The sequence below is a fragment of the Anolis sagrei genome, chromosome 3 (genome assembly GCF_037176765.1).
Source record: "Anolis sagrei isolate rAnoSag1 chromosome 3, rAnoSag1.mat, whole genome shotgun sequence".
Lineage (NCBI taxonomy): Eukaryota > Metazoa > Chordata > Lepidosauria > Squamata > Dactyloidae > Anolis > Anolis sagrei.
In genome coordinates, this window is record NC_090023.1 from 259697177 (window position 1) to 259724540 (window position 27364).

The 27364-nt window shown below is 41.4% G+C and overlaps 1 protein-coding gene across 12 annotated transcripts in view; it reads right to left on the bottom strand.

The window, feature by feature from the left end:
• Positions 1-27364, bottom strand: part of MCF2L2 (MCF.2 cell line derived transforming sequence-like 2) — a 243203-nt gene that overhangs the window by 35519 nt on the left and 180320 nt on the right. For all 12 annotated transcript variants that reach the window (XM_067466067.1, XM_067466070.1, XM_067466061.1 and 9 more), the window contains exons 19-23: positions 21867-21959; positions 14580-14672; positions 6750-6875; positions 3410-3631; positions 509-601 (exon numbers count right to left, since the gene is read on the bottom strand). In XM_067466067.1, the coding sequence (XP_067322168.1) occupies positions 509-601; positions 3410-3631; positions 6750-6875; positions 14580-14672; positions 21867-21959 (627 nt within the window). The remainder of the gene's footprint in view (positions 1-508; positions 602-3409; positions 3632-6749; positions 6876-14579; positions 14673-21866; positions 21960-27364) is intronic.

The window sequence follows — 27364 nt, forward strand, 5'->3', positions numbered from 1 at the left end:
CAAGCTCTGAATGAGGAAGTACAAAATTGTCACTCCATGCTCCTTTGTCTTAGAAACGGAAGGAAACAAAATATAATTCCCCAATAAGTGACTCTTTCACCCACCTCTGTCATCCATCATCCATCATCTATGATGACAAATTAAGCCATGGTGGTATAATAGGTGTGCTTCAGGTCAGTAGTTCAGCCCTTGTGTGTGTATGGGGTGGCTGAACTACTGACCTGAAGGTTGGCGGTTCAAATCCACAAGACAGGGTGAGCTCCCATCTGTCACATCCATCTTCCCACATGGGAACATGACAGAAGCCTCCCACAGGATGGTAACACATCCGGGCATACCCTGGGCAATGTCTCTGCAGACGGCCAATTCTCTTGCATCTGAAGGGACTTGCAGTTTCTCAAGTCACTTCTGACTTGATTTAAAAAATTCAATAGTATCGAGAGGACTATTGGGACAGATTTGGAAGGCAGGGGCAGTTGGAAATGACAAAAAATATGACTTTTGATACCTGAATAATATAGACCTCTTCTCTTCCATTGTACCAGATCTCAAATTTCTTATTGTCACCTTTGACGTTTTCTGTAATACCAACCGTGCTCATCTGTTTAAAAGAGAATCTTGTATCATGACATTTTACTTGTACATTCCCATTAATTTTAGTTTCCATGAAAACATCACAACTCACAGCAATTTCATTATAGGACAAACTTTCAGCCTTCAGCAATAACTTGAAATTTTTATTTTGGATTGCAACTCCCAGAATTCTGAAGTCAGCATGCAATTTCTCCAAGTTCTGCCCAAGCCAATTGACATGGGAATTAGACTCTTGTATTATAAACAGACTGTGTTCTGTTTGAGAACACCTCGTATCTCATTGATAGCTGTTTACATATTTGTTGGGAAAATAAAGGATCAGCTTACATTGGAGAAATACGCCACAGGCCCTAGGAACAAGAAAAGCTGAGTGGTAATCAGAGAAAGGTTGGTGATTCTACGCTGCATCAATAGGAGTACAGTTGGGTGGTTCTCAACCTGTGGGTCCCCAAATGTTTTGGCCTTCAACTCCCAGAAATGCTAACAGCTGGAAAAATGGCTAGTATTTCTGGGAGTTGTAGGCCAAAACACCTGGAGAACCACTGGTCTAGATCAAGGGAATGAATAGCCCCTCTCTGTTCTGCTTTGGTCAGACATCACCTGGAATACTGTGTTCTGAGTAGCAGCATAATTCAAGAAGGATACTGACAAGCTTGAAGCGCCCAGAGAAAGATGACCAAAATGATCAAAGGTCTGGAAGCCAAACCTTATGAGAAGAAGCTTAGGGAGCTAGGTATGTTTTGCTTAGAAAAGAGAAGGTTTAGGGGGAACATGATAGTCATATATGTAAATGGATGCCACACTGAGGAGAAAGCAAGCTTGTTTTCTGCTGCTCTGGAAATGGGTTCACAATGGAGCAATGGATTCAAACAGAATCTAAACATTAGGAAAAACTTCCTAACTGTAAGAGTTGTTCAATGGTGGAATCTGCTGCCTTGGAGTTTGATAGTGTCTCCTTCTCTGGAGGATTTAAAGCAGAGGTTGGATGGCCATCTGTCAGGAGTTCTTGGACTGTGTGTTTTTGCATGGCAGGGGTTTGGACTGGTTGGCCCTTTGGGGTCTCTATGATTCTAAGAAGTAGGCAGGGCTGAGAATATGGCCCCATGTTTATTTAGGGCAAGAATAGAGGCATGAAGGCCATACAAGCCATCATTTCCTGATTTCAGTTGCTGGCTGGAAAGCCAAACACATAAGGCTCAGATCTCTTAGATGTTCCTGTGCTAGGAGCCAAAGGTCAGGAAGTCTCCAGAGAAACAGAGTCATCTGTCCTTGGCTAATGGGCTGAGCAATGGAGCAAGGACCAGCTGATCCAACAGCAGCTGGGGATGGCAGCTGCTAACAATCCAGGCACCAGGCGAGGATGATCAAGGATTTTTATAGACTTTCAGGCTCCAATTTGAGCACATCATTCTGGCCATATGTGGAATGAGTTGCCAAACCAGTTCTTCAGACCAATGAAGAGGGAACAGGCCCCAAGCGACGCTCAATTTTTCACCAATTAATTCCCACACTGTTCTTTTAAACAAAGGCTGAAGCAGTATTTTATTTTGTCCAGCTCTTTACTGTTCTACCACAAATTCGCTTTCTGTTGATATAGAAACTAACAACACCAGATTTTACATTTGCTCCTCAAATAATTCTACATATTTGGGAGGCAGAAGACCTTCTTTTCTTCTCTCAAGAGAAGCATATTCTGGACATCTCAGCTGGGGTTATGAATGAACATTCCTGAAATTCTTGATCAAGTGGTGGTATGTTTGGGTATGGTGTCCTGGGTTATTTAGATATGCATTTGACAAACTACTTAAAAGCTGGAGATATACAAAAGGTGTTTTCTTTCCCTGTCAGTTGAAGAGAAGCAGATCAAGTGGACTTGCCTCTCTGTCTCCAAGGTGTTTCTCCTTGGAGACGGAGAGGCAAGTCCAGTTGATCTGTTGCGCTTCAACTGACAGGGAAGGAAAACACCTTTTGTATTTCTCCAGATTCTAAGAAGTTCTTCAAATGCATATCTAAATAACCCAGGATAGCATACCAAAACATAATAACAAGGAGCTATCAGTTTTCCTGGATGGATTAGCAGTAATGAACATATCCATGTTTTTTTGACTGGCAGGCAAATGAAAGCTTGGTAAAGGATGTTATACTTCCTAAAGGACTTAATGATCTAGACCAGGAATGGGAAGCGGCACTGTTCATTCCTTTCTATTGCTTCCTGTCACTTTTGAGAGCAATTACCTTAACATTGATAAGAAGCTTGCACAGACTATAAGAAATTCCTGTGAAAATGCCTATAAACATTCCTCTTAAAAGCAATTGATAAAAACTGCACAATTACTGACCCCTTGGGCCAGAGGTTATCAATCCTTGAATTCCTTTCCCTGCCTTTAGAATGTGAAAAAGATTAGGACTAGTAGAAGCAATAGTAAGTTGTAGAAAATTTACAGATCAAGAGAGAGAGAATGTTGAATAGAGACAGAAAGTAATACATTTAGCTGAACTGCAAGCAACCCAGTGGATTATATGCATGGCAATGGAGAAGGGTTTGTGTGCTTGGGACTGGAGAAGGGACCAAAAATTTTGCTTCCTGTTGCAGCCATCTTTTCATTATGCTCCATTTAATGATAACACCAAATCTAAATTCCAGGTGTCCCCATGCAAAGGAAAAATAATTTTCCACTTGCAACCTTCTCCAAGGAGAAGGCAGGGCAAGTTTATTCCACTTTCTTTACAATGATATTTCGGCAGCTGGTCCATATTTTTGTTGATGGCCCACAGAATTCTGCTCCCTTCTCTTCCACTACAACTAAGCACTTACCTTCAAAGAATTTTTAAAGCTGTATGAAGGAGACTTCTCATGGCCATCTGTATTTTCTTCCCGCTTCTTGCAAAACAGTAAGATTTTTGCGTAAAGGAAGAGATGCCTCTGCATTGGCTTAAACCTAGCTAAATCTTTTACTTTATTGTGTCCCTTCTTGTGGTCTGTCCAAACATTAAAGGAGCCCTGCAGGAGTAATTTACCAAGTTCATGCACGTCTCCCTGTAGAAAGACACAAGAAAAGATGAGAAAGCATGAAGAAAATTTCTCGACCTCATTGCTCTATTTCTTCCTGTGAATTTTAGATGCAATTATTTACTCAGTGTTAATATTTAGTTGCCATTTTTCAAATAAGTAGTCAGGGTGCTAAAAAAAAAAAGCCACATCTGTAATGGTTTGTTTATGAAAACCCCACATCTTCTTCCAGCACTGTCATCAGTATTTCTGTAATCTAATATCAGTATTATCTGTTAAAATATAAAATAATAGATAACATGGGAGGGAATTGGACTGAATGGCCCTTTTGGTTTCTTTTGATGCCTTGATATTTATTTCATGCCAAAAGCATTGCAAATATAAACAAGTATAAAACTGATAAAATAAAGGGACCACGAGCAACTAAATGATTTTAGACCAAAAACAGGCAACTGCGACCGCATTGTCTGTATCTTTAAACAGTTCTTCCTCTGTGCATGAGGTAGGGCATCATGGGCAAGCATACAGATGCTCAGTTGTTTGTTCTGTTCCACAATCGCACAAGGTGGAGGATTCTTCTAGGTACTGCCATTTTGCTAGGCTGTCTTTTGATCTGCCCACTCCACTTCTGAGTCTGTTCAGGGACTTCCAAGTTGCCCATTTTTGGTTTGCCCCTGGAGGAAGACCCTTGGGGGGGGGACCATCCAGTTGGAAGTGCCTGATTTTGCTGCCCACAGGGATATTCTTGCTGTTGCTGGAGGAACATTAAGAGGAGTGGTGGTTCTCATGAAACCTTTCCTTAATTTGAGTCTACTCAGAGGAGGCTGATAGCCATGCAGTGGATGGCTTTCATAGTGTTCTGGGTTGTTGTAGGTTTTTTCAGGCTATATGGCCATGTTCTAGAGGCATTCTCTCCTGACGTTTCGCCTGCATCTATGGCAAGCATCCTCAGAGGTTGTGAGGTCACAACCTCTGAGGATGCTTTCTATAGGTGCAGGCGAAACGTCAGGAGAGAATGCCTCTAGAACATGGCCATACAGCCCGAAAAAACCTACAGCAACCCAGTGATTCCGGCCATGAAAGCCTTCGACAATACATTGAATCTTATTTCTCTCACAATTGGCAGCAACTTCCCGTCAAACATGGGGGGGGGGGGCAATGCCAGCTAGCTTATAAAGTCTATCAACTGGTATAGGTTTAAGGCATCCCGTGATTATTCTACATGTTTCATTTAGTGCTATATTCACCTGCTTCACATGGGCAGATTTATGCCAGATGGGGCAAGCATAACTCCTTGATTCTATTGTTCTATGAAGATTTTTAATCTGTTATCAATATTGTGGAGATTGAAATCAGTTGCTTTTTTAAACTACACCCCTCCTGCAACCACTCAGGCAGCATGACCAAGGATTCTGGGAGCTACTGTCCAAAGGATTTCTGGTCTAGATGCCTCAAGACAAGATCTGAGTGAGGAAAGCTGGAGCCATTTCGTTGATGTGCTTCAGGGAATGCTGAAATGGGTGAGGCTGTCTACGCAATGGGCAGAGATTAATTATTCCATCTTCTTCTATCCTGTTATACTGCCTCCAGTTTGGGGCACCATCATTCAAGAAAGATATTAACAACTGGAACGTATCCAGGGAAGGGAGAACAAAATGGTAAAAGGTCTGGAATTTAAGTCCTATGAGGAGTAGCTTAATGAGCTTCACCCTAAAAAATACCCATGTCCCTGAAGAGTTTATGGTGCCTCAAAGATTTTCTGCCTTGATATTCTGGGTTATATGGCTGTGTGGAAGGCCCCTAAGTCTTCAATATGTTGCAATAAACTTTGCTATTTATAGTCAGGTTTCCTAACCAGTAGTTCCTTCCTGTTTTTTGTCATATTGCATCAGTAGAATGTTGACCTGACATAGGACAACAATGTCATCAAATCGATCAACTTATAGACAGTCCCTGAGTTGTAGATGTACATATGACTCATCGCTAAAAATGGGTGAGACAACAGGAAGTGAGAGGAATCCACCCCTTGGAGGGGAAGTTTACTCCTGAAAAATAGTATGGGGAAAAGATGTCTCAAGTGAAGCTTTATGACCAATCTTGGTTTCCACAACAAGCCACATTTTTCAAAATCCAATTATCACAGGGACAGTAAATAAGGTGAAATCTTCTAAAGAGAGGCACAGGCAACAAAACAAATGCCACTCAACCTCTGAGGATGCCTGGGAAAAACGTCAGGAGAGAAAGCTTCTGGAACACCCCAGAACACAAAAATCCAGTGATTCCAGCCATGAAAGCCTTTGACAACACAAATGTGTTGTCAAAGGCTTTCATGGCTGGAATCACTGGATTTTTGTGTTCTGGGCTGTTCCAGAAATGCCACTGGTGTTTTAACTCTTCCACATGCTATCCAAAACTTATATATATATAGCTCAAGTTACACTTAAAATTTACCTGTTAAATGCAATTTAAGAACAAAATTACAGAACCTATCTTGTATGTAACTTGAGGACTACCTGAACTTTTAATTTTTTTTAAAAAAAGTTGCACTGAACTAGAGACATCAAAAAGGAATGTAGAGTTCTGTTATATTTTTTAAAAGCTATTGTGGAAGATCATTTTTCCATATCTGTTCTACCTTAAATAGCCTTTATTGATTCATAGTCTTCACTAGGATCTAGCTCATTTGCTTTGAATTTTTGAGCACATTTCTTTCATATACTTTACTTTTTTCTTTCATATAAGCTGCCTCTGTCCTCCTTGCCCTGCCCATACAAGTCATCTGAGGCTCAAATGCTCAGATGGCAGTTGCCTTCCAATTTCTCTGCTTTTGTTCTCTTCCTCTTCCCCATGAATTGGCATTTTGCAATACCCACACAAGAGTATATATTCAAGGGAAAAGCTGTGTCATCTCCAGCACTCATCTTAAAGACCATACCATTGAGTTTGTTATTGCAAAAGAGCACTTTCCTTTTTTTCTATGTCCGAAAGAGAACACAAACTTTTTTGCTGGTTTTTCACGAGTTCAGTAGGACTTCTGTTCCCAAATTAGATCATTTATTACCTACTAAGAAAGAGAACCAACAAGATTCCAAGTAATATTTGGGTCTGAAAACCACCAGTTGATATAACACTCAGTGACACCTACCTCATAACCTGTAATGGCTATCTGGTGCATTGAGTCATTAGCAGACTTGATGATATCAAGCACAGTGGCTAGAGCTTCTTCCAGTTCAGCAGTGCCTTCTGAATTTTTGCTGCATTTTAACATTTCCTGATTTGAAGGAAAAGATATACAACAGAAGCTCAGTGTTAGAAGATGTTGTTTGGAAGCATCTTTTAAGAACAGCTCTGCTGTTTGTTTTCATCTGGATCAGACACGATTCATCATTACTAGATTGCCTTAAGATGATAAAACATTTGTTGTTGTTTAGAGAAGGACAAAAGGACACATACCAAAGAATGAAAGATTCAAAGGGAGGAAAATACATGGAGAGAGAATGGGAAATGGAAGTGCGAGGAGACAGCAGGGGAGAAAGAGAAGAATAGATGTCTCTGGTTTCATTTAAAAAGAGTCTTAGAATCACACAATCAAACCAAAATTGAAGGTGCCAAATTTGAACATGTTCTAGAGATTGTTGTTTTAACTAGATCAACAGCTTCCTTCTTTACTCTGGCAGCATTCCTGATTTTCCTACTGTACTCTAGGGCAGAATGAGTTTTTTTAAACAAAGCTGTTGCCAGATGGTCTGTTTCACTTTCTCCCCACTTCCTAGGAATATCCGGTATATCATCAAGTGTGAGATGATACCATCACACAAGGCAATTTATTGCTGTGTTGTGACAACCAATTACATGAGGTGAAGGTAAGAAGCAAAAAACAGTGTGTTGATATCCACCAGAGCCTGTGCAACTAGACATTACTAGAATTCGAGACATGAAGCAACAACAGCTCCAAGCTTTTTGTAATGTCTGTATGTGGCTCTCAATAGTTATATTAATAATAATGATAAGAAAGCAAAATGTCTAATGAGACATTTTGTGAGCGAACATAATTGTTAGCAAATCTACCTTGAATAGGAATCATGAAGACCTACAGAACAGAGTATTTTTTCCAGAAATTGCATTACACAATATGGGAACACAATGCTGCATGAGACAGACCTGTGTCTTGATCGAACAGGGTTTTTTCCTAACTATCCACAAAGATAACTGTGTACTGTATTTTTGTTTTTACTTTCTTTGTGCAATTTACTTTTGGTGCAATTGGTAGGAGCATTGACTTTTAAGTGCTGTTTTGAAAACAGTGTGTGCAAGAGAGATGTTCTGTTTCTTGGGCGGTTGTCTCTCAGGGTGTGGTGATGTCCTTTTGTATAAGTATTGCTGCAATGCAAGCAACCAGACCACAACTGAAAGGCATGTAACTGCAGTTAACGGAAGCAAAACTGTTCACAGCCATTTATGGTTCCATTGCAACAGTGTGTAGCTCAACGGCAGCCTCTTTAGCTCTACCACCTCGATATGTTGGCCTATAGCTCCCATCATCCTTGTCAGCATAGCCATCTGGACAAAACCAGGCTGGGGAAAGCTGCCTCCTTGGGGAAACTGGATCATGCTTGGGTTACTACATATGTATAACACAAAGATGACAAGTGCCAGATATAACATCTATATTATGCAGTTGTTCTCCCACATTTGTGATTTTGACTTTTATGAGTTTGATTAAAAATCTTCTCTCTAGAAATCTCTGTCCTCTACTGTAACTCTGTAAGTTAACTTCATTCAGTCATGCTGGAGGACCTAGATATTTCTAAAGAGAACACCTATCCAGGAATCCAGGTCCTCCAGTGCAATTCCAGTGGATATTGAGAACGCAGTGTGGCAGGCTGAAACTACAATAGCTCAAATACTATTTCCAACTTAATGGTAAAAGTAGCCTGTTAAGATAAATATACATTAAGGGAAACATATAAAAGATGACTACTATTATTAGTAGGAGTATTAGAGAAGTAACAGCTAAAAGATAACGAGTTCAAATAAAATGTGTGGGCCATGTGTAACCTAATTTATTTATTTATTTATTTATTAGGGGTTCTTTTATCCCGCCCTTCTCACCCCGAAGGGGACTCAGGGTGGCTTACAGGAGCAAAGGCACAATTTGATGCCTGCAGTAGAGAACAATCAGAACACAGAATTACATCAGTTCAACAACAGTTCATGCATTATACCAATAAAATCAATAAAATCAATAAAACCAATACAAACCCAGTTCCTCCTCTTGCATGGTCAGCATTCGCTAACTCATAGTTCTAGTTTTCAGTTCCACTTCAACAGTCTTGTTGGTCTTACTCGCCTGATTGTCTTATTTAATTGCCAGATTGCCCAAAGGCCTGGTCCCATAACCATGTCTTCACCCTCCTCCTGAAGGAGAGGAGGGATGATGATGCCCTGATTTCCCCCGGGAGTGAGTTCCACAGGTGGGGGGCCACCACTGAGAAAGCCCTGCTCCTCGTCCCCACCAGCCTCACTTGTGACAGTGGTGGGATCGAGAGCAGGGCCTCTCCAGATGATCTCAGACTCCGGGGTGGGATGTAGAGGGAGATACGTTCGGACAGATATACTGGATCAGAACCGAACAGGGTTTTGTAGGTCAAAACCAGCACCTTGAATTGTGCTCGGAACTGAACCGGCAGCCAGTGGAGCTGACACAGCAGGGGGGTGGTGTGCTCCCTGTATGTCGCTCCGGTGAGCAGTCTGGCTGCCGCTCGTTGACTAGTTGAAGTTTCCGAACAGTCTTCAAGGGCAACCCCACGTATGGTGCGTTGCAGTAGTCTATTTGGGATGTAACAAGAGCGTGGACCACCATTGCCAGATCAGACTTCCCATTCAAGTAACATAACAGGAAGATCTGCTTTTCTGCTGGCAAGTACTGTGAGCATTTAGTGAATCATGTGGGATTGTTAGTGTTCTAGGTGTCTAGGCCACATCAGACAGGTAACAATAGGAGACTCGGTATTATCTAACATTTTTGTTTATCCGATGTTCTGCTGGCCCATTTATGTCGGATAAGTGAGACTCTACTGTACTGCCTCCATGCAAAATCCAGGGGAGCTATAAGTGACCAGAAATCACTTCTATTTTAATTTATTGGACTTTGGGCAAGATTTTAAACAACCCCCTCCCCTCCTTTTAAGAGTGCAAGAGCTATGAGGAGGAGTAAATAATCACAAACTGGCACATCTGAAGACATTTTACCATGGTTTAGACTATTTTCTTGCTTTTTAAAAATGACCTTGGACAGCCCAAGATTTATGGGAAGGGGTTTATCTCGGAGGCCTGCAGCCTCACATGGCCCATGTGTCCCACTTGCCCCCTTCTGCTTTGAATAGAGAGTGTTTATTTATTTTATAACCCACCTTTCTCCAAACACATGATTTAAGATGCTACACAACTACATTTATGAATACTGACCATGAATAGTGTAAATGAGTATGTTAGTATGAAAATGGCTGTATGTATGAGAAAGTGAAAGTAGAATAGATGCAGGAAAGTTGCTAAATACATAATACATTCAGATAAGGGCAAACGCATGTGAGAGCCACATTCAATATGCTGAGATAAAAAGACACCATTATTCATTAGATGTTTCCTGCTAATAGTGGAAGTGGAAAAGTGCAGACACAATGTTTCTTTGTGCCATGTCTTTCCACTGGGCGTTACAATTGCATTACATACTGTTTCACATTGTTTCTTTCAGTTGTATATCATATATTTCACACTGTGATCATGCCTCGTGCATTGTTCATTGAAGCTGTCCATTGTATATTCTGCATTGTCAAATGGAACTTAGGCAATGACATGCAATATCTCTATTGGAATCATAGAATAGGATAATAGAGTTGGAAGAGACCACATGGGCCAACCCCCATCTAGTCCAACCCCCTGCCAAGCAGGAAAAGCACAATCAAAGTACCCTTGACAGATGGCCACCCAGCCTCTGTTTGAAAGATCCCAAGGAAGGAGCTTCCACCACACTCGGAGGCAGAAAGTTCCACTGTTGAACAGCTCTTCTTACGGTCAGGAAGTTCTACCTAATGTTCAGGTGGAATCACCTTCTTTGTCATTTGAACCCATTGCTCTGAGTTCAATTTACAGGAAAGGAGATTCCACCTGAACATTAGGAAGAACTTCTTATTAGGTATTGGATTTGTGTAGGGCTTGCATAGTTCATCTCCATGTGTGGACTGCATTTGTGGATGCTGGCTTGCAAAATGTTGTGGATCTATACGGATCTCCGCTGAAAAACAACTTGTACATCTCTATCAACAAATCTGAGTTCTACATGACACAAAGGGCAGCACAAAGTGGGTCCATGTTGTTTTTATGTTTGACTTGAATAAGGATTCTGCTTGCCCTTAGCAATGTTCTCTGCTCTTGCTGAGGTCTGTCATGTCCCTGGCTAGGAAAGGCCACTAAAGGTCATCATCCTGTATAAGAAGTTGTTTTGAGCTTGCAATACCACTGGAAATTCTGTCTTCCCAGTGCCGGTTTCTGGTGTTGCTACCGGAAGACGGCCCAGTGTGGTGAAACTATGTGACCTTTCGCTCCCAATTCTGGCAAACGTATTACTTGCTGACCTTTGGACAAAATAGGATTGGGTTTCAGACTAGCACAACATTTTAGACCACAGTTAAGGTTTTGACAAAGTTGCATGTTTGTTTTTACTGGAAGAAGGTTTACAACCTCAGGTTTTTCTGTCTGAGACCTATATAATCCTGCATCTCGCTCTAAGATTATTTTTCCCACCATACCTTTTGGAGCACCAATTTTGGACAAAACATCCACAATAGAAGTAAAAAGTAGCAACATAATGGCTGAAAAAACCCAAACACAATTTAACATTATAATGAGAAGTTTGTTTTCTGTGTCAGGAGTGACTTGAGAAACTGCAAGTCACTTCTGATGTGAGAGAATTGGCTGTCTGCAAGGATGTTGCTCAGGGGATGCCCGGCTGTTTTACCATCCTATGGGAGGCTTCTCTCATACCCCCGTATGAGAAGCTGGAGCTGACAGGCAGGAGCTCACCGTGCTTCCCGGGATTTGAACCACCTACCTTTTGGTCAGCAGTCCTGCTAGCACAAGGATTTTACCTATTGTTAATCCATATAGTATAATCATTATACTATATGGATTAACACAGGTGGGTCTAAGGTTCATATATTTCCCAGTCCATGTCCTTTTCTATTATACTTGAAAGAAAAATGTGGATTTTTAAAATTTTCAGTTTTGGTTGAATTAATTAATTTGGGTAAAATTTGCACATCTTTGTGTAATGTCTTCCTTGTTAATAAGAGCAGAAGCCCAAGGTAAGGAAAAACAAGCTTTCTATTCTAGAAAATGTGTATCTATGTTAAGAAAAAGAAGGACCAGGATTCAGAAATAATTTAAGATCAATTGCCAATGACATACATTTTGGGAGGGAGTTGGGTGGCTTTCTGTGTTTTTGTGGAAGAGCAATTCCCAACATTTCAGTTACGATGGCTAGGTCTGCTGGTCTCTTGTCCAACAATTGGAGGGGGCTACCCAATTTCTAACCTGGACTAAATCCAGTTTGTTACTCTCAACTAGAATAGAACCATTGAACCAAGAGTTGATAAGTCAAGTTTTGGTAAGTCAAAACCTACTGATTTAAGTTCCATGGATTCACATGCTTGCCAACTTCTCACAAATGGAAATTGGTATATGTATAGCTACAGAATATGTTCAAAATGGCAAAAGTTATTTGTGAAGAAGAAGACACAAGCTACAAAAGATCACTCCCTTTTGCTTTTGCCCAGCTGGTAAAAGATTCCACATCCTCCTCTCCACTCCTCCTGCTAAGTACAAACCATTTTGGCACTTTGAACTCAGTTTGTAGCAATCTGAGTTAGACATGGAAAAGCCCTCACCTGAAGATCATAACACTCAGACAGGCTCCTATGGCAGGGACACAGGCTTTCAAACACTCTGGCCTGAAGTCATATAGGACTTCATAATGTGAAGACTAGCACTCTTGCTCAGCAAATTTGTAGCTATGGAGAGGTGCAGGAAAAAAAATGGATACTTGCCCTCCCAGGGAACCCTCTGACCTGTGGAGAGGTCAAATCTTTTGCATGGGAGAGACATGCCCTCATCCTTTCCCTGTGGTGCAATGGGTTATACCCTTGTGATGGCAGGACTGAAGACCAACAGGTTGGAGGTTCGTATCTGGAGAGTGCGCGTATGAGCTCCCTCTGTCAGCTCCACATGAGGGGACATGAGAGAAGCCTTCCACAACCTGGAAAAACATCATACATCTGGGCGTCCTTGAGCAACGTCCTTGCAGATGGCCAATTCTTGCAGTTTCTTAAGTCGCTCCTGACACACACACAAAAATCTATACCTTGGTTGTTCAATTGCTCTTGCATACCTTTTTTGAGTCTATGATTATATGAATCAACTTATAAGGTGGGGGCGGGTGCTGCCCTGTACCCAAGCAGGATGCTTTAGCTCAGCTTCTAGATGTGATTTTTCCACCTCCCTTTTCTTATCTTATTGTCCCCAAATACAGATCTGTATCCTGCATCTCCATAGTATTCTCACAATTCTTGAGGTCTTTCCAATCCCTTGTAGCACACTACCGAGCAAAGGCAGAACTTGTCAAGCTGGTTTTTCTCCACTAGTCCTGCCAGAAGGTTTTACCAGACTGAGATCTAATCTCAGATCTGTTTACTTATACTCTTTTTCTTCTCCTCAAACAGCAAGCCGATATAGAAAATCAGCAAAGCAAACCTAGATTGTTTCCAATTTCCCTCCAATCCACCCATGCAGTTTGTGATACTAAACGTCAGAATATTCTTTTAATGTGATGTCTCTATGGAATCACAGGCATTGCAGGTTAGTGAGGCACCAATACTTTTGACAGAGAAAGCTAGAGACCTTGTAAAACTACATCTCCCATTATTCCAGGGCACTGAGACAGATAAGATGGTGTCAAATGCAGTCCTACTACAGCGTGAATGCACCCTGAATCAACTCACATGTAGTGCTATCTCTCTCTTTTCCTACAACTCTCCATTTTCTAAGTATTTTTTTCAAGGAGCCAGATCATCTCATGACGATTCAGATTATGAAATCAGAGTTTAATCATTTCATGGACCGGGTTGTGACGCAGCTAGTTAGTAGTCAGCTGCATTAAATCACTACTGACCAAGAGGCCATGAGTTTGAAGCCAGCCCGGGTCGGAATGAGCTCCTGACCATTAATAGTCTAGCTTGCTGTTGACCTATGCAGCCCAAAAGATAGCTGCATTTGTCAAGTAGGAAATTTAAATACCACTTTATGCAGGGAGGCTAATTTAGCTAATTTACGACACCAAAAACCTTCCAGCAGCGTGCGTAAGAATGAGGAAGGACTCCATCAAAGGACCCTGTGTCACAAGTGGATGGTGAAGCGGCAGCTCCTCCGTGGCCAGAATCGAGCATACCCTCATGAAGCCGGAAAAAGCTGGAATGTTAAATTGCCTCTGAGTCTGTCTATATATGTTGTGTGTCTAAATGGCATTGAATGTTTGCCATTGTGCATTGTAATCCACCCTGAGTCCCCTGTGGGTGGAATATAAATACTGCAAATAAATAAATAATTTCTGAACCTACCCAAATAAATTAACACATGCGATTTAAATGTCAATTCCTATCCCCTTTAGGTCTCTTTTTTGGTGATGCATTCCTTTTTCTGTCTCCCTTTTGCCATGTGTAACTGCCATCAAACTTCTGGAACTCTGGATCTGCATATTTTAGCAAGTGTGAACACAGCACCAAAATGCTGTGCTGACTGGGGGGAGATGGGAAGTATAATCTAAAACACCGGGAGGGCTCCAGATTGGTCACAGCTGGTGCTGCAGTAACCCACTGTTTCTCCTTGCCTTAAAGTGGTTTTCTGGAATGAATTCAGTCAATACCTTTAAAAGCAGCTGGTACTTGGTTATCCTCTGAACTGGCTTCAAGAGATAAGCATCAAGGGAAAGTTTATGGTCCAGTTTCCTCTGACATTCCTGGAAGTGGAGAAAAAAAGGAAAGTGAAAATGAACATAGTAGGCAGGAACACTAAGTGCAGAATTACAGCTGTATAACCCATTGCTTTTAGAATAGCCTTTCCGGTTTAAATACATGGATATCCTCTGGCAACTTTGAAAAAAATGTTTAAATTACAATTCAAAATGTGTTTGCTCAGATTTGAGGTGGAAGATTTACAATATGCTATTATTGAATCCTGTGAAAGACAGATCACAATCACACTCTGAAAAATGAATCCATATAATATAAATTTAACTGGAATTCATTTATGCTTCATATACACTTTACACACCAAGGGCTTTATTGCATGAAGGTGGCAAACCAATCTCGAAATAGGACTACTATGTTATCCCTGCTGGAACTGAAGTGAAACCAGGAGGCAGGATTGTCCTCCTCTCCCCTACTCCACTTTGCAGTAATTAAATGATTTAAAGGTATATTTTAAGCTAACCTTCGCTATACTTGTAAAGTTTCATTAAAGACAATATAAAAAAACATTATGGAGCAGAAATCCAGGAGCGCAGGGTTATGATCCTAACCAGAAGTTTGGCTGCAGGACTGTGGATCTGTATATTGTTGGATTGCTGTGAGTTTTCCAGGCTGCATGGCCATGTTCCTGAAGCATTCTCTCTTGATGTTTCACCCACATCTATGGGAGGCATCCTCAAAGGTGGTAAGGTATATTGGAAACTAGGCAAGTGGGGTTTATGTGTCTGTGGAATTTCCAGGGTGGGAGAAAGAACTCTCATCAGGGAAGCTGATGAGGAAACACAACATACAAACTACCTACAGACCCACCAAGAAAATCCAACAAATGCTACATTCAGCAAAGGACAAGAGGGATCTGCAGGAGTCTACCGTATACCATGCAGCTGTGGACAAGTCTACATAGGGACCACCAAACGCAGCGCCCAGACACGCATCAAGGAACATGAAAGGCACTGCAGACTACTTCAACCAGAGAAGTCAGCCATGGCAGAGCACCTGATGAACCAACCTGGGCACAGCATATTATTTGAGAACACAGAAATGCTGGACCACTCTCACAACCACCATGTCAGACTACACAGAGAAGCCATTGAAATCCACAAGCATGTGGACAATTTCAACAGAAAGGAAGAGACCATGAAAATGAACAAAATCTGGCTACCAGTATTTAAAAAACTCTAAAATTACAACAGCAAAACAACAGAGAGCAAACAATCTGGGACATCTAATCACCTCTCAACAAAAGATTGCCCCAGGCACTACCGGGCCATTAAATGCTAATCAAGGTGGTCAGTTGAAACATTCACACCTAGCTCCAACAGACAAAGGTCCTTTGTCCCACCCTGGTCATTCCACAGATATATAAACCCATTTTCCTAGTTCCAACAGACCTCACTACCTCTGAGGATGCTTGCCATAGATGCAGGCAAAACGTCAGGAGAGAATGCCTCTAGAACATGGCCATATAGCACGAAAAAACCTACAACAACCCAACTCTTGTCTGCTTGAGGCAAGTCTGAATGTTGCAATTGGTCAGCCTGATTAGCATTGAATAGCCTTGCAGCTTATCGTCTCAGTTGCATACCAATGGAGAAGTGTGAAAACAAGAGTTATCATCCTGGTGAGTTGCTATCCATGATTACGTGAATGCCGTGGGATTGTGGCATAAAGGGTGATAAAGTCCATAAACTGAATTTGATGCACAATATATTAATATTATTGTGCATGAAACAAAGTTTGTGTACACCGAACCATCAGAAAGCAAAGGTGGTACTGTCTCAGCCACCCATGTCAATGATTGTGGAATATTTGGAATTCTGAATAATGAATGCTCAACTTGTAACAGGTTGTTTGCTGTGATCTACATATGAAGCCGCTGAGCTGTTGAACTTGCTGACTGAAAGATTGGTTGTTCGCATCCAGAGAGCGGGGTGAGCTCCCACTGTTAGCTCCAGCTTCTGCCAGCAGTTCGAAAACATGCAAGTGTGAGAGGATCAATAGGTACTGCTTCTGTCAGAAGGTAACAGCGCTCCATGAAGTCATGCTGGCCACATGACATTTGGAGGTGTCTACGGACAACACTGGCTCTACGGATTAGAAATAGAGATGAGCACCAAACCTCAGAGTCGGACACAACTAGACTTAGTGTCAGGGGAAACCTTTCCTTACATATGAAGCATTATGATTCAAATTACAAGAGAGGAGATTCCATCTGAACATGAGGAAGAACTTCCTGACTGTTAGAGCCGTTCAGGAGTGGAACTCTCTGCCCCGGAGTGTGGTGGAGGCTCCTTCTTTGAAGGTTTTAAACAGAGGCTGGATGGCCATCTGTCAGGGGTGATTTGAATGCAATATTCCTGCTTCTTGGCAGGGGGTTGGACTGGATGGCCCATAAGGTCTCTTCCAACTCTTTGATTCTATGATAGACATGGCCACTTCAGTATTTTATTTTCCTATTTACAGTGTGTTTCTGTGTGTGTGTGTGGGGGGGGATTAAGCACAAAGAAACAGTAATACATGATATCTGTTGGTTGATGCAGTATGTAGAGTCCCAGCTACTACCTCCTTCTGCCATATTTCTGAAGTGAGGCAGATATGTCATGTTGAAAAAAAGAAGTAATGGCTTGTGCTTGTTTGCTTCAATACTGAAGTGTCTAATGTTTCAGAAATAGTCAGAACAGCTTCCCAATTAGCTTCTTCCAAAGTTCCACGCCATTTGTCTCAAGATCAGTTAAGTTTTCTGCTTGAGTGAGCTGTTTTACATTTTATGGCAGAAAAACACATTGTGAGAGTTCATTGTCAGGACTGTGGGAACACAGAGAGGAGTCCTGCAGCCTATCTTAAGGAACATGACTTAAACAATACCCCCTGGAAGGGAATGTGCTTTATCAAGTGTATAACTGGGGTTAAGATATTGCCCCCACATTTCTAACATTGTAGGGAACGAGACCACAAAAATAATTAACATCTAAAATAATTGTGTTTGCTGTGTTCTCATTCCCTTGGTCACTCTGCCTGCCCCTTTTCTTCTGGTGCCTATGCTGTATTCCTAAGAATAAAAATGAAATTTTAAGTTAACTACAAAGTTAGAAATTAGGAGGCTGAATTTTTATTTGGAAGGGCAATACCCTCCTTTTATTCTGACCTTTGTGTCTGTTTGCAAAAATAATATCTCTGTTTAATTGGGGGGGGGGGGTGTTGTTGTTGATACAATTCTGCCTGATAGATGTATGTCATGCCTATAAACATACAGGGCATCCTCCAAAAATGTAGGCACTTCTTCTTAATGTAAGGAATCGATAGTTTGTGCAGTTTAGACCAGGAGAGGACAGCCTCTCCATTTCTGTCCTCTTGAGCATATCCCCATACGTGGCTATGGCTGTTAGGTAAAGGCAAAAGTAGTCCCCTGACATTAAGTCCAGTCATGTCTGACTATGGGGTGTGGTGCTCATCTCCATTTCTAAGCCGAAGAGCCAGCGTTGTCCGTAGACACCTCCAAGGTCATGTGGCCGGCATGACTGCACCAATTAAAGTCACCAATTACTACCGCCCTTTGGTGCCTATCAAAGTTCTCGGGGGAGGAGAAGCAGAACTCTTCATTTGGGGGCTTGTACACAGAGGTGGTTGTGATGTTATTAAGCTCTACTGTTAGAACCTCGATATTGTTTTCTTCAGTATTGTGGGCACTGCTGACTTGGAGGCCTGGTTTTACAAAGACAGCGCTTCCATACTGCGCATGTGGTCTTTCCACTACTAAGACCATTCCTGGAACTTTTGGTCATTTCTGTCGTACATCCCTGTGTGTTTCTTGGACACACAGCACATCACATTTCTTATCTTGGCACAATTCATAGAGCAGTTGTTCTTTGGCAGCTGACATAAGGAATGGATGTTTGAATGTAAGTAGCAGGGCAGAAGAACCACGCCTGAAGGAAAACCAACATGGAGTTCTTGCAAGGCATGATATGGGTCGGACTTGGCAGTCGAAGCGAGGAGGCAGCAAGGCATAGCTGAACAACGATGGACAATAAGGTGTACGACTGAGCATGTAACGAGTGTGCAGGAGGTACCCCATAAGTCATGTGGCCTGGAATGTGAATGTCCTGAACTTGAAAAGAACAAGGACTTGAAAAGGACAGAACAGCCTGATTATTAAAAAGAAAACTGGATTTTGGTCTATAAATGCAGGGGACCCCAAGAACATGCACACTTCCTGATATGCGGCAACGGAGCGTCTGCACCTCCTCGGAAAAGACTGATCATCTTCGCCAGAGGAGGCCTGTGTGTGCGTGAGTGTGTGTGTGCACAAGAACTCTCCCTTGATGTGATTCTGATATGATTCTGTGATGATTGTATTTCAATAAATGTTACATGAATAGTGTTAAAACCAAATTTGGTCTCCAAAGTGTCTCATTGGTCTAAACTGCCTTACTATTCCTTGAACACTCTGCACAAAAGCACAGGAACCTCTTTGGGGTCATAACATTAACAGCTTATCATTACAGAATTTGTTTTGCATTTTATTCCAGGATGAAATATTCCAATATTATTCTAATTGGGGCCACAGTGGACTAAACCTTTGTGCTGTTGAACTGCTGACCTAAAAGGTCAGCAGTTCGAATTCGCAGGACAGGGTGAGCTCCTGCTATTAGCCCTAGCTCCTGTCAACCTAGCAGTTCAAAAAATGTAAAATTGAGTAGATAAATAGGTACCGCTTTGGCGGGAAAAGGCAAAAGATGCTCCAAGTGGTCTTGCTGGCTACATGACCAGGAGGCAACAACGCAGGCTCCTTGGCTTGAAATGGTGAAGAACGTCTTCGCCAGAGCCAGAGCTGAGCACCGCCTCCAGAAGCCAGAAATGAAAAAGGAGAAGCCTTTGCCTTGTCTGTGTTTGTGTGTCTCATTGTATGTGACGTAAGGCATTGAATGTTTGCCTATGTCTGCTGTAAATGCTGTAATCCACTCTATTATTATTATTATTATTATTATTATTTTATTATTATTATTACAGAACTGTTGTGAAATTACAAGACTCTTCTTTTAAGTGTTAATTTTAATATGCTTTTATATTATTATTATTATTATTATTTTAGTTATTTTTATTCAGGTTCAAGTGGTGTAGTGGGATAAGCGTTGGATTACCAGACATCTGGTGACCAGGGTTTGAATCCATGTTCAGCCATGGAAACCTATTGACTCCGAACATGTCATAGTCTCTCAGTCTCAAAGAAAGGCAATGGCAAATCTTCACAGAACATATCTTGCCAAGAAAATCCTAGCATAAGTTCACCTTAGGATTCAAATAAGTTGGAAATGAGTTGAAGGCACAGAACAACAAAATTGTAAAAATTGATATTACATTGTACCCTAAGATTCCTGTATATAAAATGAGAGATTAATTAATTTTTAATTAATAGAGGTAGTTCTTCACATATCTCATACGCTGTGATATTCACTATCACAACTGGGCAACACTTTGGATAACTTTAAAGGAATATTAGAATAAGAGAATAGGACTATGAATGTCTACAACTCAAGAGGTCCATCTATTGCAGTTGGCAACCTGTATCCACAGATTCTATATCCACAGATTCAACCATCATGGCTTGAAAGCAGTAAAAATAATTCCTAAAAGCAAAGTTTGGTTTTATCATTTTACAAAAGGGTCATTGTATAGAATGGTACTTGTGTTCAATATCATGGACTATATACCTCTGGACAGTCACCAGTTGCCGGGGAACATGAGCAGGGAATTGTTTTTGCACCCATGTTTTGCTTGTGGGCTTCTTAGAAGCATCTGTTTGGCCTCTGTAGGGACAAAATGCTGGACTAAAGAGGCCTTTGGTTTGAAGCAACACAGCTTTTCTTACAGTTTTCAAAAACAACTCAATGCCATGTGGGAAAGATAATGTGGTATGAAGAGAAAGAAAATTGTGCTCTGACACATAGATATTTTGCCTCAAGAACAGACAAGCATCCCGAGCTCTGAAGATCACCTGGGAAGGAATCCCACTGGAGCATTGCAGTACACCCAAATACCTGGGAGTCACTCTGGACCATTCTCTGACCCACAAGAAGCACTGCCTGAACATCAAACAAAAAGTGGGTGCTAGAAACAATATCATACAAAAGCTGACTGGCACAGCTTGGGGATCACAACCAGATACAGTGGAGACATCTGCCCTTGCGCTGTGCTACTTTGCTGCTGAGTATGCATGCCCAGTGTGGAACACATCTCACCACACTAAAACAGTGGATGTGGCTCTTAATGAGACATGCTGCATTATCATGGGGTGCCTGCACCCTACATCACTGGAGAAATTACACTGCTTAGCCGGTATTGCACCATCTGACATCCACCGGGAAGTAGCAGCCAACAGTAAAAGGGCCAAGGCAGAGACATCTCCAGCTCATCCCCTGTTTAGGTATCAGCCAGCACGTCAACGACTTAAATTTAGAAATAGTTTTCTAAGATCTACAGAGACACTTGCTGGAACATCTCAGCAAGGGAGAGTCCAAAAGTGGCAGGCTCAAACCCAGAACATCAACCAATGGCTGATACCAAATGACAGACTCCCCCCTTGGCACACAGAGGACTGGGCGACTTGGAAGGCTCTGAACAGATGCAGAGCCAACCTTCAGAAATGGGGCTACAAAGTGGAATCCTCGACATGCGAGTGTGGAGAAGAGCAAACCACTGACCACCTGCTGCAATGCAACCTGAGCCCTGCCACATGCACAATGGAGGACACCAGAAGCACTCCAAGTGGCCAGATACTGGTTAAAGGACATTTAATCAACTACCAAACTCACAAATTTTGTATTTTGTCTGTTTGTTTGCTTTGTTCTGTTAGAAATGTAATATAATCGACTGGTTGCCCTGACACGATAGATAAATAAATAAATAAATAGGTAGGTATTTTGCAGTCTCCAAATTTCTTCTGACATTTGGGAAACTTTGTGCAGCAAAAGATTTTCCTAAGGAAGAATAGCATAGGTTTCATGAGGGGAAAGTGCATACATGATATAGGAAGGTTCGATTAATCCAAACATTCAGTTACTTAATTCCTTTGATGGGTCCACAAACACATCAAGCTGATTCAAGAAGCGGACATGCTACATTAATCAGGGTAAGATGAGATACTTTTCAGGAACATTCAGTACCTTAAGCTATTTAGGACCCACCTGAAAGAAAAGGCTATCTCCACACTGCCTCCAAAGGGCTTCTGACCGTGGCTTGTTTTGGCAATATTTTTCATATATTTGGAGATCTTCCTTCTGCAACATAAAGGAAATAAATGATTTTAAAAAGTCAAAATACAGTGTCAGTAAGTTCTGAAAGAAACATGGTAAAATGGAGTATGGGTTGTTGTAGGTTTTTTTTGGGCTATATGGCCATGTTCTAGAGGTATTTTCTCCTGACGTTTCGCCTACAACTATGGCAAGCATCCTCAGAGGTAGTGAGGTCTGTTGGAACTAGGAAAATGGGTTTATATATCTGTGGAATGACCAGGGTGGGACAAAGGACTCTTGTCTGTTGGAACTAGGTGTGAATGTTTCAACAGACCCCCTTGATTAGCATTTGATGGCCTGGCAGTGCCTGGGGCAATCTTTTGCTGAGAGGTGATTAGATGTCCTTGATTGTTTCCTCTGTTTTGCTGTGCTGTTGTAATTTTAGAGTTTTTAAATACTGGTAGCCAGATTTTGTTCATTTTCATGGTTTCCTCCTTTCTGTTGAAATTGTCCACATGCTTGTGGATTTCAGTGGCTTCTCTTTGTAGTCTGACATGGTGGTTGTGAGAGTGGTCCAGCATTTCTGTGTTCTCAAATAAAATGCTGTGCCCAGGTTGGTTCATCAGGTGCTCTGCTATGGCTGACTTCTCTGGTTGAATTAGTCTGCAGTGCCTTTCATGTTCCTTGGAGTATGTAGCACAATGAGACAATTCAGAGGTGGCTTCCAAAGAAAATCGGGATCCATCCCAAAGAACATACTGTACATTGTCTCTCCTTTGCCTTGGGCAAACCCTGTTCTCCTTCCATAACTACAATCAGACAGTCTCCTCTTAATCATGACTAAGGATTGCAAGATTTTCTGGATATCCAGGGGCGCTCCCTTCAAATCACGGTTTCAGAGCTTATTTACAGATACATACATAGATAGGGAGACAGAGAGAACGACAGACTATGATTCTGAACCGGTGGAACTCGTTTACATGAATGTTTTAATAACTGATTTTAACTGTTGTTTTAACTGTACCTGTTTTATAATTTATGTATTGGCATCAAATAGTTGCTTGTTGTGAAGCCGTCCTGAGTCCCCCTTCGTGGGTGAGAAGGATGGGATACAAATGTGTGAAATAAATCTATATAAAGAAAAATGTAATGTTCGTTTGTGGGATTAACAGAACTCAAAAACCACTGGACGAATTGACACCAAATTTGGACACAAGACACCTAACAACCCAATGTATGTCCTTCACTCAAAAATTGATTATGTCATTTGGGAGTTGTAGTTACTGGGATTTATAGTTCACCTACAATCAAAGAGCATTCTGAACCCCACCAATGATGGAATTGAACCAAACGTGGCAAACAGGACTCCCATGACCGACAGAGAACACTAGAAGGGTTTGGTGGGCAGTGTCCTTTGGTTCTGGAGTTGTAGTTCACCTACATCCAGAGATCACTGTGGACTCAAACAATGATGGATCTGAACCAAACTCTACACAAATACTCAATATGCCCAAATGTGAACACTGGTGGAGTTTGGGGAAAATAGAATCTTGACATTTGGGAGTTGTAGTTGCTGGGATTTATAGTTTACCTACAATCACAGAGCATTCTGAACCCCAACGACAGAATTGAGCCAAACCTCCCACACAGAATCCTCATGTGGGCCACAGCAACGTGTGCCAGGGGACGGCTAGTAAATAAATAAATAACATTTAAGTAAAAACAGTACACATCTAATGAAATTAGCACAACTAAAGCCCAACTACGAAATTACTTCCATCTTCTTAACTCATGGTTGTAATTATCAAATTAATAAACTTTGACTATGCAATATCTTCTACCAAAAGCATATCTCTATTATCCCTAAAAACCGAAGAGTGATAGCTCTTTGGGGTTGTGGTGGAGCAATGCATTAAACCGGTGAGCTGCTGAACTTGCTGACCAGAAGGTTGGTGGTTCAAATCTGTGGGACAGGGTGAGCTCCTGCTGTTAGCCCCAGCTCTTGCCAGCCTAGCAGTTTGAAAACATGCAAATGTGAATAGATCAATAGGAACCACTGTCCGAGTTTTTACATTTTATCATTTCATAAGTAAGTGTAAGGATCAGGGCCAACAAGTATTAAGAGTCAAACAACCTGGCTAGCACTGAGTAATCAACAGCCAGGGTGGAGTAATTATAAGTAATTATAAGTGCTCTAATGATGGTGTTGGTGCTGAGAGGATAGAGTTGTTGTGTGTTGTTGAGGAGGAAGCTGCAAAGAGACTGAAATATTGGTGAATAAATAGGTGAGAGCCTATTGCCAAGAAGAAGGTATGAACTAACTGACGGTATCAGGAAGAAGGGCTGGAGAAGAGACAAGATCTTCTGCTACACATATTTCTGTATAATCTTTTCTTCTGACAAGACAAGTTGTATTTGTCTGCTCCAGAGAGATAGTGCTTCCACTATAGAAGTACTATTGTTTTGTTGCTATACACAGAACCCCAATTTTTTTGCTAACAACTGCCTCGGTGGGAAGGTAAACAGTGCTCCATGCAGTCATACTGGCCATATGACCAGGAGGTGTCTACGGACGATGCAGGCTCTTAGAAATGGAGATGAGCACACACACACCCCCACCCAGTCGGAGATGAAAGGGGAAGCCTTTACCTTTATCTGTGTGTCTGTGTTTCATTGTTTTGAAGCATTGAATGTTTGCCTTGTGTCTCTGTATATGCTGGAATCTGATCTGAGTCCCCTCAGGGAGATAGGATGGAATACAAATAAAGTGTTGTTATTATTTATTTATTTACTAGCCATCCCCTGCCACGCGATGCTGTGGCCCAGTCTGGTGATCTGGAAAATAAAGTAATGGTTTCTAATATATGTAATTTCTTTCTGCTTGTGGGCAGAATCGCAAGCAACACTTTGTCAGTGTTGATGTGGAGAGTGTCTTCTCTGGAATATGCAACATATCATTGTCCTTCTTTAGGGGTCCCTTTCAAATCTATGATATTATACCTGTGTGTGTGTGAATCACTAATATCTGTATCTATGGATGGATGGCTCTTTGTCAGGAGGGCTTTGGTTAGATTTTCTTGCCCTGGTGAAGGTAGTTGGACTGGATGGCCTTAAGTACTTTCTCTTGGTCCTGGGAGTTCTGTGTGGGAAGTTTGCCCCAATTCTGTCGTTTGTGGGGTTCAGAATGCTCTTTGATCGTAGGTGAACTATAAATCCCAGTAACTAAACCTCCCAAATGTTAAGGTCTATTTCCCCCAAACCCCATCTCTGTTCATATGTGGGCATATGGAATATTCATGCCAAGTTTGGTCCAGATCCATCATTGTTTGAGTCCACAGTGATCTCTGGATGTAGGTGAACTACAACTCCCAAACTCAAGGTCAGTGCCCACCAAACTCTTCTAGTGTTGTCTGTTGGTCATGGGAGTCCTATGTGCCACGTTTGGTTTAATTCCATCGTTGATGGAGTTCAGAATTGTGACGATGTGTAAATTTTATTCCTTTGGTTATGTGTAGTTTGGACAATGGTTTAGGGATGGTAAGTATGGGAGGTTATGTTTTGTGGGAGTGGCTTGGCGTTAGCTGAGTTGCCATAGCAACAGGGGCGGAGCCAACTGCCTCTTCAGGAGGCATCTGTGTTTTAAAAAGTCAGTCAGTGGCCGGAGAGCTGCTGAGAAAACACTGAATCTTTTGGGTGGAGATTCAGGGAATGTGTCTGTAGCCAGTGTGCTATAGGGAAAAACTGAATCTCTTGGAGATTCAGGGAATCAATTGGTGACCAAAGTGGTTGCAGAGAAGGACCCGGTACAGGGGGTTGTTGATTCTGAATTAAGAATCAAGGTTTGGCTGGGTTTAAGCCTGTTGTGCCAGCTGTGAAACTTTATAAAGTGTTTGCCTGAGTTTACTCACGAAACCTTTCCAATGTAACCATCAAGATTTATGCCTCTTTTGAAGAACAGTTATACATTGTTATACTTCTGTTAGAATAAACTTGTTACTTTTTCCCTCAAGCCTTGCCTGATACAGTTTCTTCTAAGTTGAACAGCCTGCAATAATAAAGTCAGCCAGAAACAGTCCCTTTATAAAATAGTTCCTAGGCTGATATTGATCGTTGCCCGGCTTCCCTCATAGATAAGGTGGCAGTGGGTGCTTTACCACGTGCACCTTCACAATTGGTGGTATTCGGTGGCATTAAAACGGTCATCGTTACAATTGGTGGCAGCAGTTTAATAACGACTCCTTCACAAGAATGCTCTTTGATTGTAGGTGAACTATAAATCCTAAGAACTACAATTCCCAAATGACAAAATCAATTTTTTTTAGTGAACGACATACATTGGGTTGTTAGGTGTCTTATGTCCAAATTTGGTGTCAATTGGCCCACTGGTTTTTAAGTTCTGTTAATCCCACAAACGAACATTACATTTTTATTTATATAGAATTATTTATTTTTATTTAAATAAATAAATAAAATTATTATCCCCACAACTTTGCCTCAAAATTCAAGTCCCAATTCTTTTTAAGTTTAAGAAAGTTTTGTCCTTGATTGATCCTGTCAGTTTGTTCATCTTTGCCAAGTTATATATTTTCCAAATTGTATTGGTAGCACAATGTCTTTTCATCATTGAGCTTATATAAATGTTTCGCAGCCATGATCATATACTGGATAATTCTTCCATGCTGCTTCTTTAACAGTTCATCCATCATACCCAATAATAGACTTCAGGTTTCATTTAAAATATTCGCCAATATCCTATGGTTCGAGTCCAAAACTTCTTTGCTTTATCTTCATGTCCCTAAGTTGTTATTGCATTGTCAACATTCATTCACAGCATCTCAGAAAGCCTCTCGGGAGTGAACTATACATCCTTTATAACTGTTTCCCTTCAAATCATAACTCAAAGTGAATTTTAAACTTTTCATCCACAATTTTCCACATTGGTCCAAATGCAGATATCCGCCAATGTTTTGTGGCCACTTTATCATGCCTTCCTTAACCTGTTTTTCTTCCATTTCTAGCAGCCTTTTAGCACTCAAAGTGTCATCCTCTGAACAAAGTTAAATTTCAAATTCTGATGCAGTTATTTCTCATCAAAACAAGTAGAATGTTTGCTGATTCAACGGCCGCGTTGGAAAACTTACGGTAAGAAAATGCATGGTTATTTTAATTTTCTTTTTTAAAAATCAGTGTTATTGTGTTTGGCAGCAGATGGAGAAGTTTCTCAGTGCCAAAGTAAACACGGCCACCCGTGAAACATCTGGCTCAGGCGGAGAGAAGGACCCCTCGCCGAGGAGGAGCAAACAGCCAAATGCTTTGGGAGCGCAGCCATACAAACGGACTTCTGTCTGGAATGCTTTTCTCCCAGCTACTATCTCAAAAAAAACCCACAACATTTCAGGAACTGCTGTATTTCTTTCTGGCCAAAATTCTGCTATGTTAGGGATAGCCCA